Source organism: Thalassophryne amazonica, chromosome 19 (genome assembly GCF_902500255.1).
Source record: "Thalassophryne amazonica chromosome 19, fThaAma1.1, whole genome shotgun sequence".
In the NCBI taxonomy this organism is placed as follows: domain Eukaryota; kingdom Metazoa; phylum Chordata; class Actinopteri; order Batrachoidiformes; family Batrachoididae; genus Thalassophryne; species Thalassophryne amazonica.
In genome coordinates this window covers 4,165,692-4,185,996 of record NC_047121.1, presented here as the reverse complement: position 1 = coordinate 4,185,996, position 20,305 = coordinate 4,165,692, and the positions used below count along the sequence as shown (strand labels likewise).

General features: G+C 45.0%; 1 protein-coding gene across 1 annotated transcript in view; it reads left to right on the top strand.

Moving 5' to 3' along the window:
* Positions 1–20,305, top strand: part of alk (ALK receptor tyrosine kinase) — a 1,475,036-nt gene that overhangs the window by 1,389,625 nt on the left and 65,106 nt on the right. Inside the window, 1 exon segment of the mRNA XM_034159972.1 lies at positions 8,364–8,456. Within this exon segment, the coding sequence (XP_034015863.1) occupies positions 8,364–8,456 (93 nt within the window).

The window sequence follows — 20,305 nt, the reverse complement described above, 5'->3', positions numbered from 1 at the left end:
GTGAAGGTTACAAATGATCTTCTTATGGCCTTGGACAGTGGACTCATCTCTGTGCTTGTTCTGTTAGACCTCAGTGCTGCTTTTGATACTGTTGACCATAAAATTTTATTACAGAGATTAGAGCATGCCATAGGTATTAAAGGCACTGCGTTGCGGTGGTTTGAATCATATTTGTCTAATAGATTACAATTTGTTCATGTAAATGGGGAATCTTCTTCACAGACTAAAGTTAATTATGGAGTTCCACAAGGTTCTGTGCTAGGACCAATTTTATTCACTTTATACATGCTTCCCTTAGGCAGTATTATTAGACGGTATTGCTTAAATTTTCATTGTTACGCAGATGATACCCAGCTTTATCTATCCATGAAGCCAGAGGACACACACCAATTAGCTAAAGTGCAGGATTGTCTTACAGACATAAAGACATGGATGACCTCTAATTTCCTGCTTTTAAACTCAGATAAAACTGAAGTTATTGTACTTGGCCCCACAAATCTTAGAAACATGGTGTCTAACCAGATCCTTACTCTGGATGGCATTACCCTGAGCTCTAGTAATACTGTGAGAAATCTTGGAGTCATTTTTGATCAGGATATGTCATTCAAAGCGCATATTAAACAAATATGTAGGACTGCTTTTTTGCATTTACGCAATATCTCTAAAATCAGAAAGGTCTTGTCTCAGAGTGATGCTGAAAAACTAATTCATGCATTTATTTCCTCTAGGCTGGACTATTGTAATTCATTATTATCAGGTTGTCCTAAAAGTTCCCTAAAAAGCCTTCAGTTAATTCAAAATGCTGCAGCTAGAGTACTGACGGGGACTAGAAGAGAGAGCATATCTCACCCATATTGGCTTCTCTTCATTGGCTTCCTGTTAATTCTAGAATAGAATTTAAAATTCTTCTTCTTACTTATAAGGTTTTGAATAATCAGGTCCCATCTTATCTTAGGGACCTCGTAGTACCATATCACCCCAATAGAGCGCTTCGCTCTCAGACTGCAGGCTTACTTGTAGTTCGTAGGGTTTGTAAGAGTAGAATGGGAGGCAGAGCCTTCATCTTTCAGGCTCCTCTCCTGTGGAACCAGCTCCCAATTCAGATCAGGGAGACAGACACCCTCTCTACTTTTAAGATTAGGCTTAAAACTTTCCTTTTTGCTAAAGCTTATAGTTAGGGCTGGATCAGGTGACCCTGAACCATCCCTTAGTTATGCTGCTATAGACGTAGACTGCTGGGGGGTTCCCATGATGCATTGTTTCTTTCTCTTTTTGCTCTGTATGCACCACTCTGCATTTAATCATTAGTGATCGATCTCTGCTCCCCTCCAGAGCGTGTCTTTTTCCTGGTTCTCTCCCTCAGCCCCAACCAGTCCCAGCAGAAGACTGCCCCTCCCTGAGCCTGGTTCTGCTGGAGGTTTCTTCCTGTTAAAAGGGAGTTTTTCCTTCCCACTGTAGCCAAGTGCTTGCTCACAGGGGGTCGTTTTGACCGTTGGGGTTTTACATAATTATTGTATGGCCTTGCCTTACAATATAAAGCGCCTTGGGGCAACCGTTTGTTGTGATTTGGCGCTATATAAAAAAATTGATTGATTGATTGATTGATTGACACGAGCAGGGCCACATTTAGACCACCGAATAGACAGAGGAGGCTTCCCCGCGGGGCGTGTTTTGTTTGCGGCTCAATTGAGCACCAATTGAGTAACTGCCCCGAACGGTTAAACACCAACGCCCGCCCCTAGAAACTGGGCTTAGGGTGGGCCAAGAAATTCACGTTGGACACACATACATTTCCACACGGCTCCCAGTTACAATCCTTAGCAGGAATTTAACCCTTCAGGCCCCAGCACTGGTAGACACAGGGTCAGAAGGGAATCTGCTAGACAGCAGATGGGCCAGGGAGGTAGGGCTCCCTCTGGTGGCGCTTCCTTCACCATTGCAGGTGCGAGCACTAGATGGTGCCCTACTCCCTTTAATCACACACAGGACACTACCAGTAACTCTGGTAGTGTCAGGGAATCATCGGGAGAAGATTGAGTTTTTTGTGACTCCCTCTACCTCCCGTGTGATTCTGGGGTTCCCCTGGATGCTAAAACACAATCCCCGGATTGATTGGCCATCCGGGGTGGTGGTACAGTGGAGCGAGACCTGCCATCGGGTGTGTTTGGGATCCTCGGGTCCTCCCGGTTCCCAGGCTAAGGATCAGGTCAAAGTTCCCCCCAATCTGTCGGCGGTGCCGGTTGAGTACCACGATCTTGCTGACGTTTTTAGCAAGGATCGGGCACTCACCCTTCCCCTGCACCGTCCGTACGATTGTGCCATCGATTTGATGCCAGGCGTGGAGTTCCCATCCAGCAGGCTGTACAACCTCTCCCGACCTGAGCGCGAATCGATGGAGACCTACATCCGGGACTCCTTAGCTGCCGGGCTGATCCGTAACTCCACCTCCCCGATGGGAGCAGGTTTCTTTTTTGTGGGCAAAAAAGATGGCGGTCTTCGTGCATGCATTGATTACCGGGGGCTGAACGAGATCACGGTTCGCAACCGATACCCGTTGCCTTTGTTGGATTCGGTGTTCGCCCCCCTGCATGGAGCCAAAATCTTCACAAAGCTGGATCTTAGGAACGCATACCACCTAGTTCGGGTCCGGAAGGGAGACGAATGGAAGACGGCATTCAACACCCCGTTAGGTCATTTTGAGTACCTGGTCATGCCGTTCGGCCTCACAAACGCCCCCGCGACATTCCAAGCTTTGGTTAATGACGTCTTGCGGGACTTCCTGCACCGATTCGTCTTCGTATATCTGGACGATATACTCATTTTCTCTCCGGATCCTGAGACCCATGTACGGCATGTACGTTAGGTCCTGCAGCGGTTGTTGGAGAATCGGCTGTTTGTGAAGGGCGAGAAGTGTGAATTTCACCGCACCTCTTTGTCCTTCCTGGGGTTTATCATCTCCTCCAACTCCGTCGCCCCGGATCCGGCCAAGGTCGCAGCGGTGAGAGACTGGCCCCAACCTACGAGCCGTAGGAAGCTGCAACAGTTCCTCTGCTTCGCAAATTTTTACAGGAGGTTCATTAAGGGGTATAGTCAGGTAGTTAGCCCCCTGACAGCCCTGACCTCACCAAAAGTTCCCTTCACCTGGTCGGATCGGTGCGATGCCGTGTTCAGGGAGTTGAAACAGCGCTTCTCGACTGCACCCGTCTTGGTGCAGCCCGATCCCAGTCGCCAGTTTGTGGTTGAAGTGGACGCCTCTGACTCAGGGATAGGAGCCGTGCTATCCCAGAGCGGAAAGACCGATAAGGTTCTTCACCCGTGTGCCTATTTCTCCCGCAGGTTGACCCCAGCAGAGCGGAACTATGACGTGGGCAATCGAGAGCTCCTTGCGGTGAAAGAGGCTCTTGAGGAGTGGAGACACCTGCTGGAGGGAGCGTCAGTGCCTTTCACGGTTTTTACTGACCACCGGAACCTGGAGTATATCAGGACCGCCAAGCGACTGAACCCCAGGCAAGCCCGCTGGTCACTGTTTTTCGGCCGTTTTGACTTCCGGATCACTTACCGCCCCGGGACCAAAAACCAGAGGTCGGATGCCCTGTCCCGGGTGCATGAACATGAAGTCAAGACCGAACTGTCGGATCCACCGGAACCCATCTTACCGGAGTCCACTATCGTGGCTACCCTTACCTGGGACGTGGAGAAGACCATCCGGGAGGCCCTGGCACGGAGCCCGGATCCCGGAACAGGACCGAGAAACAGACTATACGTCCCACCAGAAGCCAGAGCTGCCGTCCTGGACTTCTGTCACGGGTCCAAGCTCTCCTGCCACCCAGGGGTGCGTAGGATCGTGGCAGTGGTCCGGCAGCGCTTCTGGTGGGCGTCTCTGGAGGCTGACGTCCGGGCTTACATCCAGGCCTGCACCACCTGCGCCAGGGGCAAGGCGGACCACCAGAAGGCACAGGGACTCCTGCAGCCACTTCCTGTGCCTCATCACCCCTGGTCCCACATCGGTCTGGATTTTGTCACGGGCCTCCCGCCGTCCCGGGGGCACACCACCATCCTCACGATAGTGGACCGGTTCTCCAAGGCGGCCCACTTCGTGGCCCTCCCGAAGCTCCCATCGGCCCAGGAGATGGCGGATCTCCTTGTCCACGATGTCGTCCGGCTGCATGGGATACCAACAGACATCGTTTCGGATCGCAGTCCCCAGTTCTCCTCGCAGGTGTGGAGGAGTTTCTGCCGGGAACTGGGGGCCACTGTGAGCCTCTCGTCTGGGTATCACCCTCAGACTAACGGACAGGCTGAGCGGGCCAATCAAGAGTTGGAGCAGGCCCTGCGTTGTACAACATCCGCACACCCGACGGCTTGGAGTGAACACCTGGCCTGGATCGAGTACGCGCATAACAGCCAAGTGTCCTCTGCCACCGGCCTCTCCCCGTTTGAGGTGTGTCTGGGGTACCAACCCCCTTTGTTTCCTGTGGTGGAGGGAGAGGTCGGTGTGCCCTCGGTCCAGGCCCACCTGCGGAGATGCCGTCGGGTGTGGCGCACCGCCCGTTCGGCCTTGTTGAGGGCCCGGACGAGGGCAAAAGCCCATGCAGACCGTCGACGGTCCCCGGCCCCCGCATACCAGCCCGGGCAGGAGGTATGGCTATCTACCAAGGACATACCTCTCCAAGTGGCTTCCCCGAAGTTGAAAGACCGCTACATAGGGCCATTCCGCATCCTCAAGGTCCTCAGTCCCTCCGCAGTGAGGCTCCAACTCCCGGCCTCACTGCGGATCCATCCAGTTTTTCACGTCTCCAGGTTGAAACCACATCACACTTCACCCCTCTGTGCACCCGGTCCGGCGCCGCCTCCTGCCCGTATCATCGACGGGGAGCCGGCTTGGACAGTACGCCGGCTCTTGGATGTCCGTCGAATGGGCCGGGGCTTTCAATATTTGGTGGACTGGGAAGGGTATGGACCCGAAGAACGCTCCTGGGTGAAGAGGAGCTTCATCCTGGACCCGGCCCTCCTGGTCGATTTTTACCGACGCCACCCGGACAAGCCTGGTCGGGCGCCAGGAGGCGCCCGTTGAGGGGGGGGTCCTGTTGTGTGGGCCGCCAGAAGAGGAGGTACTGCTGGCCCACCACCAGAGGGCGCCCTGCCTGAAGTGTGGGCTTCAGGCACGAGAGGGCGCTGCCACCTACAGGAACAGCCGAGGTGACAGCTGTCACTCATCAACTATGACAGCTGTCACCGATCATCTGCATCTCACCCGGGATAAAAGCAGGATGACACCTCCACCACATCGCCGAGATATCGACTTCTGTGAGAGGTAATATTCTCTGCCAGCATTCAGTGATTTCCAGAGCTATTGTGTTGCAGCTGTCAACCAGAAGACCGGTGTGGGTCGTGACTGTTTCGTCCTTCGTCTCGTCAGATAAGTGGTTAAACAGACGCTGCACGAGTGTGTGTTAAAGGTGGAGGTGGAATTCCAACCATTATTGTTACGGGGTGTACACACACCCACACTTGACTGTCTTTGTTTTCCGCCAGCAGTACCAGATCCGACATGCTGAGACGGTGGCCACCTGGGGACTTCGGGACTTGGCGGCTCCAGTATCCTTCGGGTTCGGTGGCGGTGGAAATCGTGTGGTTCCGGTTCATCTCCAGACGGGCGTCTCCTATCGTCGAGCCTGCCCACACGACACCTTCATTAATTGACTTGTATTCATTCTGTAATCTGCTGTGTGTGGTTGTGACATTCACAACAGTAAAGTGTTCAAATTTAACTCCCTCTATTGTCCGTTCATTTACGCCCCCTGTTGTGGGTCCGTGTCACTACACTTTCCCAACACGCAGGTCTGGTTGAAAAGAGCCGTTTTGAAATCAGTGACACATATTTATTGCTAGTTCCCTCCTGTGCAGGAGTTGGCACAAAAGTTTTAATCCACCTGAGTAGAAGAATAAAATTTGAACCTGAACACATTGTCTGAGCCGTGGACTCCTCATGACACCAAAGTTATATTGGTGAGCAAACAGCTGTATTTTAGACCAGAAATGAGATCCAGGTTGTTAAAAGCAGCATTTCTCCTTTAAATTGGGTTGCCTTATATATACGTGGTGGTCCAGTGATTTTTAGATTAATAAAATGAGCAGACAGCAGCTGATTCATGCTCTGCTTGCTTATTTGAGATATAAGATGCTGCCTGAGTGTTTCTTAATTGCCCTCATAAGTACTGGAACGCTTGGCATTTCACACATTTTAATTTGTTGATGCTATTTCAAATACAAAGAAAAAATCTAAAATTATCTTCCCTAAACTGAGACTGATAGAAAATCTCTACAACTTGATATAAATTTAATTCTAAATATAAAATACAGCTTCCTGATGGAGTGGTGTAGAGGAGGATTTTCTTAAAAAGAAGACCTGAAAGTTCAGCTAATTTGTCCATATTGTGCAGCCCGACTGTCAACTAGCTGAAAGGTTTGAATAGGAATTTACATCTACATTTAAAAAATGTTTAAAGTGGCAGGGAGTTAAGAGGGCTGTAGTTAGGGGGCCTGGGGTGTGAAGCCCCCCTAAAGCTGAAGGATGTTAGCCATGCTAATACTCCACAGAAGCATTTACCAAAAAAAAAAAAGTCTGAAGGACCTAAATGATACAGTGAGGACTCTTTTCCAGACATGTGAGATGCAAATAAAGAAAATGCTTAAAATAGGTGGCGTTAAGAGGGCTGTAGTTTGGTGTAGGCTTTTAGTCATGCTAATGCTCCCCAGAAGCATTTACTGAAAAAACAAATGTAAGGACCTAGATGACATGGTGAGATGCTGAAGAGCTTTGCTCATTCATGTCTGCAACATATACATATTACATCCTATTTCTATGTCCACATTCCAGTGAGTTTCATGCATGTTTGGTTTTCTGTCACCCTCCTTAGTGTTAGTTTTTATATGTCAGATTGCCCTCTGTGTTGTCGTATTCACTCTGTTAAACTTTCTCTGTGCTGAAAAATTAAGTCAGTGCTGAAGTGCCAAAACTTGCATTTCCTTGACTGGTTGATTGAGACTGGGTTCAAAAGTGAAACACTCCCCCACAGACCCCCATGTTAACTCATCCGTTTGATCTACTTTAAAAAGTTATGAACAGCGCGGGACGTGGTTGCTTTGAGGGAGAGTCAAAGGCATGAGCAGCGGCTGCTATGAAGTTGACTGTGTTTGTCGTTTCTGAGTGTTTTACTGGGATATTTCAAAAAGTTGTCAAACTCACCCAGAAAACATAAAAATAAAATAAAAATAACAGGTGACATCACGGAGGGTGTCAGCAGTGTGTGTGTGTGTGTGTGTGTGTGTGTGTGTGTGTATATATATATATAGTCTATGGCATTTTGTTGGGAAGTGGATGAAGCTGCTTTGATGACCATGTTCATGCTTTTTGGGCACTTAAACCAGAGGAAAATTCAGGTCTTCTCAGAGATGAATTGTAATCCAACTAGATGTGCCAGATGCATCCTTTTTCTTTCGCTATAAATAATTTACTCATGAGTTTTAAGCAGAACTGTGGTATTGTAGCAGTAAGTCAGTAAGACCGCTCCACACAACTCACATCGAATTGGAGCAGACATGTAGAATGTAGTAGTGCTTTTAAAAAGTCCTCAGTTTAAATCAGTCTCAAGTATTATTTTACCCTCATTGTGTCGTTTTCATCCATCGGAACCAAAACGTGGAGCCGAAGCATCCAAAGAGTGTGTTGAAGTGGATGAACTCGTGCAGCTCACTGCTGCTGGTTTGACGCTTTGCCCCGTCTCACGATCTGGTCTGACTAAAGCGTCGCATGATGATTTTGTTTTGGAACCGCGACTTAAAGCTCCAGGGATGAAGTGCAGCATGTGGTCTCATTCCTTTGTCCTCACACAGGGTCCAGCCTGCTGCGTGAACGACTGTACTTCCAGAATGACTCAGTTTGGCGGTGAGGAGGTTTCACTTCTGACTGCACCCTGCTTTCTACTCTTAACCCACTCTGCAGCATTTTGATCTTTTCTCTGGGTGCCTCATGTGGGCAGAGTCATACAAGCTCTGTGGAAAACTGTACATTTCAGCAGCTTGCCCACGGCGTCTTTGTGGGAAAGACGAAACTTCAGATCCAACGGTGACGCTCCTGTGTAGGTGTTTTAAACATGACATTCTCTTCAATGCCAAAAACAAAAAAGTTACAAACTGCTGCAGATGCGAGGTGGGAGCCAGTGCACGAGTATGTCCAGATGTTTCTGGCATTTTGATCGATGTGTCCACTGTGTTTAAGAATCCCACGTTTGAGTGAGTGATCATGTTTTACTAAAGTGACTGAAGCAAACTGACAGTCGATGTGGGTTCTTCCTTTTCAGGGACATTGCAGCTCGGAACTGCCTCCTGACCTGCAAAGGACCCGGCTGCGTGGCCAAGATCGGAGACTTTGGAATGGCTCGGGACATTTACAGGTACAGTTCCTACACGGATCACGACTTTACAGCTCACACAGGACCATGTTGACTGACTCCAAATCAAACTCAACAGAAGTTACAATATAAAGGTCAAGAGGTGGAATCGTTTTCATTTGTAAATGTGCCTTTGACTTCCAGGCTCATAAATTTGGTTCCTTTGAACATTTGGTTCTCTGCCCTTCTGACTCTGCCAGCTGTAGTCATCATTTCGGTGTTCATGCGTCATTTTACCTTGTTGTGTTACATTTTTAGATGAATTCAGTGATTTTTCTGTCTGATTTGGTGACTTTATCACAGAGTCAGTCTGTGTGGGTTTATGTCCTCGTCCACTGCACCAGACCCTCCTTCTGTCTCTGGGTGGTTCTTTCACATGGAGGCATCACTATGTTATTTATTTTGGCTGAGCCCCTGTGAGCCTCCGAGTTCCCCCTGAGACCACAGGAGGAGTTAAGAGGACTTGGCTGACTTTGGTTTGGAACATCCATGTGGATTGTTGGTGCAGGATTTTATGTTTGCTTTGGCTGCAGCTTCACTGCTTTTAATAACGAAGCAACTGGAAGAGTCAAAGTATTACAATACTAGCTGAGTTTTTCGTTCTACGCACGGGTAATGAAGAATTTTATCCATGTCATTGTATATTTCATGTCGATTTAGTTAAGGTGTAATAAGTTGCGTTGCATTGTGTTTATGTTGTCATCATTAATTTTCACAGAGCAATTTGTGACATTCATGAGACTCAACAATGTGCGCCCTAGCCGGCCGCTACTACGTAGTAATTAAAGTGTCATGCTGCTACCTGACCTGAGTACCACGTGAACTGCAAAAATAAGAGCTCCAGTGAGCGGGCCGTGATCTAATATATAAGGCTGATTTTGTGTGTGTGTGTGCGTGTGTGTGTGTGTGTGTTCGTTCGTGCACATAGGCATATAGGCTTTCAACCTAAGGACCCCAGTGACCTCCCCCTTGGTGCCCCCAGTCAGCATAGCAAGTTTGATGTGGATTGCTTAATTGCTGTGGCTGTGTACAGCGAACACACACACACACACACACACACACAATTTATATATTAAACAGCTAAGACTTTTAATAGTTATAAAGTTTTGTGTGCATTTTGATGGTTTTAGAACAGTTTTCAGGCTGGAAACCATCAGTTGTATCTGGCAACACGAATGACGATGTTGCACTGCAGAACATGGACATGTCTGTGAGAAATAAACGTAAAAAAAAGAAAACATACACACAATACACATAATTTTTAAAAATTACACTGTGAAGGTGATTTGTCACTTTATTTATTTAGTTTTTTTCAATATGAAATTATGCTTCTTTTTTTTTTTATCAAAAGACGTACACATGAGCTGAGTGGGATTAGGGGTTTGAAAATATTCATATAAGGTCCTGGACAAACTTTTTATGGATCTTTTGAAGGTTAGCACCAATTTGTTTGCGGACCAACGCAGTGTAGTGGCAACACTCCAGGGAGTACCCACACTAGGCCCCGGTGCCTTGGTTTGTCCCCACTCCACCACTGGCCTGCGCTCACATTGCACTCTGCATTCAGGGCCCAGACTTCTCTTCATCAACACAAGATGACTTTTGAGACAGAGTGCTCTCCAAAAAATGTACCCAAAAGCACTCTGTTCACACAAATCCACTTTCTATGAGGCTTAGAGACGTTAACAGCAGCTGTCACAACATTAACAATCCCGCTGTCTACAAATACAGAGACGTGGGAGGACGACATGAAGAAGTGGCCAAAGATAACATACGGGAGCATTTTTAACTTTTCTTAGCTCTCGCTCCGGACGGGAGACAAATGAAAAGACAAATGTTCTGGAATAAATTAATGACTGTATTATCCATGTAGTAATAATAATGTTAGTAATCATTTAAATTGAACAGTTGCATCAGAGATATGATGTCCATGCTCTGTCCCTGTGAGCAATCACACTACACTTGTCCACATCTGAGTCCATCTAGACCACACCCTAGACCACCCCTGCAAGTTGGGCTGCACAAGTGACAGTGCGCTGTCCCGGGCTAAAGCCCAGGACTGTCACGTAAGATGAACAACAACTGTGGTGTTGGCATTATGAGTCTCAATGTACCGTCTCTTGCACTGATTGTTTCTGATCATTCATTCATTGGGGTCAAAGTATCACTATCATATATATATATATATATATATATACATAGTAGAGAAGCTTGAATCTTCGACTGGACTGGGTTGCTTGACGCAAGGACGTTTCGCTTCAAATCGCAGAAGCTTCCTCAGCTAACATTCTTGCTCTGGTGGTCTGACTTCTGTCTTGACTCTTGTCCGATAACAGATAATTATCGAAGATAATGTTTTCTTTATCGGATTATCTTTTTAGATAACTTTAAAAACCATTATCAGACCAATTATCTTCTGATTAATCTTTGTCCAATAACTTTTAAACTGATAAACAAAATAAACAAAGCTGAACAGAGACAAGCATTTTTAAAATTAGTTTAGTACTCACCTGTTAAAAGTTTTGTAACAGACACACAGTCATAACCTTTGCAAATAAAAGAAAGCCGCTTGTATAAAAAGCATCTCAATCATGTGCAGACAAAAGAAAAACAGCCCCAAAAGAAAAAAAAATTTCCTTTAACACCATACCAAAAGGCTCTCGATATCACCTAAGTCATCCAGAGGCATACGTTTTTAACTTATGGTTCAAATTTTAACCAAACAAATTTTGGACAAGTTATTTAAAATTACTGTCATGTCTGAGTTTTATTAAGTGAAAATATCAGATATATGTTTTAGTTTTAAAGTAATGTGCTAATTTTTAAGGTTTTGTGAGCACATCCTGTGACCCGCAATGCATTTTGGGTAGGATGATGTAATCTCAGTACATCATGACAGGACAAATGCATTTCAGACACTCTGTTCAGGCTCCACAGACAACAGCATTAAACTCTAGTGCCTAAAACTCTCTTGAATATATTCTCTGCGTTTATAGATGTTGGTTTTATTTGTGTTTGTTAAATTCCACGCTTTTTAAATGTAGCAGACAGGGATTACTGTAGCTGGAATTTTGTTTTCAAGGCCTCTACTGCCATCTACTGGTCAGTAGTGTTCACTAAGCGTGTGGGAACCAGTAGATAGCAGTGTTCTATTTATTTTGACCCCGGTTATGGCAGATGATTGTCAAATCAACTTTTTGCTTTGCAAGTGGCTTTTTTTTGTGTGCAATGAATGTATACATTATACAAGTCTCACTTTTTTAATGGAATTACAACCTTATTTCTTTTTCAAATTCTCCCATTTTTTGCATCCAGGCTCCAGCCTTATTTCCTTTAGAAATTTCCTTGACAAATAATATCAGTCTATTAGGACGTCAGGTTATGTGTTACACATATACATGTGTGTGTATATATTTTCCAACTTATTCCCATTGATGAAACTTTTCATTTTCTGCCTGAAAGCTTATTAGATGAGTGTGTTCAGGTCTCCGTTTGTTTACAAAATACACACACGTTACAGACCTTGAAATCCAACAGCAGGGATTGATATTATCCAAAGATTTATGAACATACAAATTAACGTGCTTACACTTTATCATGATTTTCTCCGTTGTGAGATATAAAAGTGTCTTATCGTAGCGTTCGTGTGTATGTGCATTACAACGCAGCGCACGAGTGACGTTACGATATTCTTCAGAACGACAACATACGCAACATGCATCCAGCAGCAGACACGCAAAGTTTTTTGCCAAGTTATAACTTTCTAAACAGCGTAATTTGTAATGAAATCCGCTTCATTTGTGCGGCTCTTTCGGCGCCATGTTTGTTTTTTCAGAGACAGCAGTAAGCTCCTCCTACCCCTCCAAACGGAGGGATTTGTAGCCCTTCGCCTTCCCCTCCGCCTCGCTCCAAAAAGAGGCACTTTTACCCAGAATCCTTTGCGATCTGTTGTGAAAGTGTAGTGACACGGACCCACAACAGGGGGCGCAAATGAACGGTCAATAGATGAGCCAAAAAGTAACAATTTAATGTTGTGAAATGTGCACAACTAAATACAGACAATCTCAGAATATAATTACAGTCAAATCACAAAGGTGACGTGTGGGCAGGCTCGAGGATAGAAGACGTCTGTCCTGAGAAGAGCCGGAACTACACGATTTCCGCCGCCACCGAACCTGGTGAATACTGGAGCCGCCAAGTCCCGAATTCCCAGGTGATCACCGTCCCCGACTGTCGGATCTGGTACTGCTGGCGAGAACAAAGACAGTCAAGTGTAGGTGTGTGTACACCCAGTAACAACAACGGTGGGAATGCCACCTCCACCTCTCACTCTATAACTTGCAGAGTACTGTAGTAATTCCTCAGGGGAAAAGAGTGCCTTCTAGCGCTCTCTCAGCTTCCACCGACAGAGGTACCGGTACTCCTGCAAACACTCACAATATACAAATAATATTGTAACACAAAACGGCTGAGGATATTACCTCCAATGAAGTATGATATCTCGGCGATGAGGTGGAGATGACGTCTGGGTTTTATGGAGTGAGATGATGAAGAATGAGTAACAGCTGTGCTCCCGGCTGTGTCCGTGGCGGCAGCGCCCTCTCGTGCCTGAAGCCCGCACTTCAGGCAGGGCGCCCTCTGGTGGTGGGCCAGCAGTACATCCTCTTCTGGCGGCCCACACAACACGATCTGTCTGTTACAAAACCTCAGAATTAGTGCATTACTCAACATTAAAAGATATATGTTATATTTTAACTTTGTACAAATGACATAATTGACATTAATGGAGTTATTCTATCAGTATTAATGTTATTTATAATCAAAACCATAAGTCAGCATGACATTATTTTTCAAGACCTGCACCTGACCGGAGCATTATAATTGATAGAGAGTTGGTTTTATGGCTGCTCTTAGAGTGCCTTTGGAGCGCCAGGAGCAGAATGTAGAAAGAAAAGTGTTGTCTCATTGTTGGGGTCTGTTTTTATTTTTAATATTATTGCAAGCTATTAAATTTGTTCTACTACTAGTTGTAGATGTGTCAGAGGTAATATTGGAATTTATCAGTTATCTGTAACTTCTGATACATTTTTGTGAGGTTTATTGTTTTATCTTTATCAAAGATAACTTTTCAGTTATCTGATTATCTGTTATCAAAGTTAATTTTTTGGTTATCTGTGCCCACCACTGTGTGTGTATATATATATATATATATATATATATATATATATATATATTATATATATATATATATATATATATATATATATATATATATATATATATATAGGATCAGGGAGACAGACACCCTCTCTACTTTTAAGATTAGGCTTAAAACTTTCCTTTTTGCTAAAGCTTATAGTTAGGGCTGGATCAGGTGACCCTGAACCATCCCTTAGTTATGCTGCTATAGACGTAGACTGCTGGGGGGTTCCCATGATGCACTGAGTGTTTCTTTCTCTTTTTGCTCTGTATGCACCACTCTGCATTTAATCATTAGTGATTGATCTCTGCTCCCCTCCACAGCATGTCTTTTTCCTGGTTCTCTCCCTCAGCCCCAACCAGTCCCAGCAGAAGACTGCCCCTCCCTGAGCATGGTTCTGCTGGAGGTTTCTTCCTGTTAAAAGGGAGTTTTTCCTTCCCACTGTTGCCAAGTGCTTGCTCACAGGGGTCGTTTTGACCGTTGGGGTTTTACATAATTATTGTATGGCCTTGCCTTACAATATAAAGCACCTTGGGGCAACTGTTTGTTGTGATTTGGTGCTATATAAATAAAATTGATTTGATTTGATATATACGAGGTATCTTATAAAACTAACCGGCAGTTTTATAAAAAAAAACTATCTGGATTTGAATGACATGCGATTACACCAATCATGCTTGAACCCTCGTGCGCATGCGTGAGTTTTTTTCACGCGTGTCGGTGACGTCATTTCCCTGTGGGCAGGCTTTGAGTGAGCACTGGTCCTGCCCTCTCGGCTGAATTCTTTGTTTGAGACGCTGCTCGAGACGGCGCGCGTTGCTTTATCAAACTTTTTTCAGGATCTGTGAGGAATATCCGAGTGGACACTATTTGAGAAATTCAGCTGGTTTTCGGTGAAAAGTTTAACGGAGGTGAGAGATTATGGGGTGTTTCTGTCGCTTTAAGGACTTCCCACGGAGTGGGATGTCGCGCAGCGCTTCCAGGCGCCGTCGTCGGCCTGTTTCGAGCTGAAAACATCCTAATTTAAGGCTTAATTCACCCAGGACGTCGTGAGAGAACAGAGAAGATTCAGAAGAGGCCGGCATGAGGACTTTATGAGGACATTCCACTGTTAAAGGTCATTTTGTAATGGAAGAGTGCGCGCAAATTTGCAGAATCGTTTCCGTGAAGACGCTGTGAATCTGTGTGCGCCGCGACAGGAAAAACACCTCCGTGTTGAAAACCATTTGTAAAATTCAGGCGGCTTTTGATGGCTTTCAACAAGTGAGTATCTGAGAAATTGTTTAACAGCTTGGGCATGTTCCAACTTGTCTGTTAAGGTTTCCAACGGAGGTGTTTTTCCTGTCGCGACCCCCCGCAGTCGGGTCCGGCCCGACATGCGACTCTGCCCGCACGTTCTTTCATTACAAAATGTCTGTTAACAATGGAATGTCCGAATAAAGTCCTCATGCCGACTTCTTCTGAAAGTTCTCTGTTCTCTGATGACTTACTGGGTCAACAGAGCCTGAAATGTGGAAGTTTTCAACTTGAAACGGCGAGACGCTGCTGCCTCGAAGCACAGATCGCCGTCAGGCGCCGTGGGCCGTCCTTAAAGCGACACTACCAGACCAAAATCTCTCATCAGCCGTTAAAATTTTCAACGAAAACCAGCTGAATTTATCAAATGGTGTCCACTCAGTTGTGCCTTACAGTTTTGAAAAAATTTTTATCAAACAAAGCAACAGTCTCTGAGCCATTCCTAAACAATGAAAAAAACGATGAGAGGGTGGGCCACTCCTCACTCAAAGACTGCCCACAGGCGAATGACGTAACCGACAGGCGTGAAAAAACTCTCGCATGCCCACGAGGGTTCAAGCATGTCTGATGTAATCACACGTGATTCAAATACATATGGTTTTTGAAAAAAATAATAAGGTCGGATACTTTTCTAATAGACCTTGTGTGTGTGTGTGTGTGTGTGTATATATATATATATATATATATATATATATATATATATATATAATATATATATATATATATATATATATATATATATATATATATATATATATATACTGTGACACTGTGCACAGCATGCAACTATGTGCAAAGAAACAAATCTCCACCACCTGAGACCATTGTTAGAAGCAGGAGAAAGAAGCCACAGAAGGAGCTCTAAGAATAGAAGTGCACATGGATCTACAGACCAGAGGACCAACTGTATCCTGCACGACTGCCACCCACAGCAACCTCAAACAATAGACGTGTTCTTCTTACTGTTCAGTGCCATTTGAGTCCCCGTGACATAATATGGTATATTCAGTGTGAAATAAAGAAATACAATGAAAAAAATGGCTACTACTTATTCTAAAGCTGGTCTTACATGGTGAATCCCCTCTACTATAAAACATAATGACATGGAGACAGGGTTAATTCATTTTTATTAAAATGGTTTTAGCATGTTGTTGTCAGCAACATCTTGTTATGTCAGTGCCCTTGGCAAAAATCATTAATGCAGAAAAGTACACTGAGATTTTAGAGTAACGTATGATGCCTTCAAGATAACATCTTTTCCAGGGATGTCATGTGCATTTTTCACCAAGACAATGCAAAACCACATTCTGCACACGTTACAAAGGCACGGCTGCAAGAGCAGAAGGTCCTGGATCGGCCTGCCTGCAGTCCTCACCTGTCCCCAATACAGAGTGTGTGGAGAATTTTGAAATGAATAACAAACTCATACTATTGCGCACCTTAAGACATGTTTGCAGGAAGAACAGAAAAAAGTTTGCCACTGCTTGGTTTCCCCAAAGCTAAAACGTCCTTTAAGTATTGTGAGAATGAATGGCAGCTTTAACAAAGTGGTAAATGCATTTGCTTCCTTAAGTTTTGGGAATGTGTTGCAGGAATGAATGTATATTAACAAAGCAAATGGAAAATCTTGGATTTATATGTTTGCAGAGAATAGAAGTCAAAGTAAGAGTAAGGATTACTGATTTTTTTTCATTATGATTATTATTTATTTTCATTTTCCATACCATTAAAACTTTTTCTGATTTGAGGTTGCACCACCTGATTCCATCATAGCTGTGCATCTCTCCCTTGCAAAACCATACAATATGTCAGCTACGATACAATTTAAGAAAAACACTTTTTATTATGGAACAATTTGATGCAATGCAAGATATTAATTTTCATGATAAATGTAAATAAGTCATGAAAAATCAGGGACTGTCTTCACATTTTTGCTACTGTGCTGCAGCTAAGTGACACTGCCTTTGCTCACCCTTTGTTCACCACTGGGGGGCAGCACCACATACAGCAGCAGAGTGTGCAGCACAGAAGCCCAGATGGAGAAGCCAGCGGTTGTTAGCATAGCATAAATACCGTAGCATAACTTTCCCATTCTGAACTACAATGATATCATTAACTGTGAACCAAAGTAATGTCAAGAAGATCTACTCAGGCGTAGTAGTTTTTAATAAGCCTCAGACGTCTGAACAGATTTCAGCAGGACTACTTTCTGCTAAACAAACAGTCCCTCTGAACGGCGCCGGCGGCGGAGGGTTATCTGCTCTTGGGGATCCCGCCGTGTTCTGAGCGCACGTGCAGTTCAAGATAGAAACCTTCAGCTTTTACACCATTTCAGAGAAAGTGTCTGTGTTTTCGTCCCGTGAGACGGTGGCATTATCACGGAGACTTTAAACCCGATAAACGTTTCACTTCATCCTGTCACAGTGTTTCTCCTCCATCACGCTGTCAAACTGACGCCCTCTTTTCATTAAAGCCGGCTCATTATTCTTAGAGTTTTTTAATATATCTCGCGCCGTTTTCACGTGACGACATTTAAAACGCATGCACAGTCCAACAGGGAAATCTCCCAAACCTTTGATCTGCTGAGGAATCACAGCGGGGCGACATATGTCACGACGTTCTGCTACAACAAGGCGGTGCTTTGAAATCATCACATGAAGAGTCGAGTCATCTCAGAGCTTCTGCAAGAGTCTGGTGCACCGCCCCCTGGGGGCCACATTAGGAGCGCTTGATTTAATTGCTGGTGTCAGTTTTCCAGGTGCCCCGCTGTGAGTTTTGTTTATACCTCTCAGCCTGGATGTGTGATGGTGGGACTCGGGCTTTTTTATTGTCATTGTTATATTTTATGAGGAGCGGTGGCTGTTTGTGCACAGAGCCACAAATCCGTTGCCATGTTGGTGCTGCCGTTTCACGATGTGGCCCTCCTGCTATGTGACAGGAACCACAGGGAGTCCTGTTGGTGCTGATGTCACAGTAAGGGACCCCACAAAGTTTAATGTCACCTCTACACTGTGAGAAAAGAGCCGCAGGGGCGTGATGTCACGGCGAATTCCACGGACTCCACGCTCACCTTCACCCACTCACCATCATAGTGATGCAGAGGGGCATAAAAAATAAATAAATCCTGCCACTCGGTAAGCATCACCAGCTCATAAATTCAACAAACAGAGATACAGTGAGGTCCATAAGTAACTGGACAGTGACACCATTTTTGTCATTTTGCCAGTGGATTAGAAATGAAACAGTCCAGATTTGCTTGTTGTGCAATGTTTAGCTTTACTGCATTTACCATTTAAGAAGTACAGCCATTTTATGAAAAGTCCCTCCATTTTCAGAACCCAGACACGGGGACAAATTAGACCAAAGGATTATACAAATCATCCCTTTTGCAGCCAGTTTTCTTAAAATAAGTCAGGGGATGGATACATAAACATTCCAAGTTGGCAAATATGTCTTATTTACCTCAACTGTTAAGAAATACAAACAATATGGTAAATCTGTAGTAGGAAGCTCTTAAAAACTGAGTGACCATGCAAGCAGGACACAAGCGAGGGAAGCCACCAAGACACCCACACAACCCTGAAAATAATGTCTGAGGCTGCCATTTGAGAAACTGTGCATCGTGCAAGTTTTGCATTTTTGCATCACCTGTTATAGAGTGCCATGGTGTGGAATGCCACAGAGAAGGAGTTTCTTAAAAAATAAAAAAAAGACGACCTTGCAGTTACAGTGTTATAGAAGCAAACCTGAGCCCAGAATGAATCAGTTGCACTCCAGCATCAGGCTGTGACTGGTGGAGGAACACACAAAAGTTGTGCTGTGCACAGTTTCTCAAGTCACAACCTGTAGCTTCTTCAGACTTGTTAGAGTGATTTGGTGGCTTCCCTCACTAGTCTATTCCAGACTTTTTTACCACCCAGGACTGTACTGTACTGTATTTCTGAATGATTGTTGTAAATGAAGACCAAGACATATTCAGGAAATGTGCATGTATCCATCCCCTTGTTGAAAGAAACCTGCAGTAATTCTTTCATAACATCCAACATAATTCTCAGATTTAGTTTGCCGAATTATTTATGTGCTGTAAAAATGAAGGGATTCTACTTAAAAATGGCCATAATTCCTAAATGGTTTGTGCTTAAATTCCTTGAATTACATCTGAACATCTCCACAATGACCACATCTTGACTGTTTCGTTTCAGCTGCGTTGTGATGAACCACAGAGGCCAAATCACAGAAATACGTTAATCTGGAGGCAAATCGTGTTCTCATAGGAGAACTCTTAACGTGTATTTTGGCCGTTCTGTGTCTTCTGGCTCTCAGAAGCAGCCTGGAACGGTGAGACGGTGTGTCTCAGAAAGTCTGCAGCTCTTGTCCTCTTGTCTTTTGTTCTGTGCAGCAGTCAGCCTCCAGCCTTTGTCTCTGACTGTTGGTGTTTTTTGTGGTATTTCTCACCGTTTCTGTTTCCCTTCTGCAGAATCACTCAGAAGAACAGATGCACGGACACATTAAAAAAAAAAACCCTCCAGCTGTGATTTGGTTCTTAAGCCTCAGTAATCTGCAGCTCAGTGTTGACGCCGTGTTCCTCGTGGAAGCGGTTGCTGTTAAACACGTCTATGATGCCCACGATGGATTCTGTGATTGATGGTTTGTCAGCACTTCAAAGTACTTTTTTTTAATAGCGAGGGACCTTCACTCTTCAGGCTTGCCTCTACTGGTGGTTTTGCTCTCACTGCGGTATTGTATCACTTCCTGTTCCGGAGCACAGCGGTGTTTTTCTGTATCTGTTAGCTGTTTAATCTGCGCAGTTAGATTGATCTAGTTAATCTAGCTTACGATTTGTTTCCCAGTGTAATCTTTACGTGCCTTAACTAAAGCACTCCTTCTGCTGAATCACCTCTAAATTATTTACACATTATTCACTTTGCGTGTTTTTAGGAATCCGCTAGCTTAGCGTAGCTACTAGCTCTTAGCCGATTTAGCATGGCGGCTTCTCCTGTCTCTCCCGCACTTTTCTGCTCTGGGTGTGAAATGTTTAGTTATTCCTCGGCCTCCTTTAGCAGTAACGGTACTTGTAATAAGTGTAGCTTATTCGTAGCTTTGGAGGCCAGGCTGGGCGAATTGGAGACTCGGCTCCGCACCGTGGAAAATTCTACAGCTAGCCAGGCCCCTGTAGTCGGTGCGGACCAAGGTAGCTAGCCGCCGTTAGTTACCCCCTGGCAGATCCCGAGCAGCCGGGAAAGCAGGCTGACTGGGTGACTGTGAGGAGGAAGCGTAGCCCTAAACAGAAGCCCCGTGTACACCGCCAACCCGTTCACATCTCTAAACCGTTTTTTCCCCCACTCGACGACACACC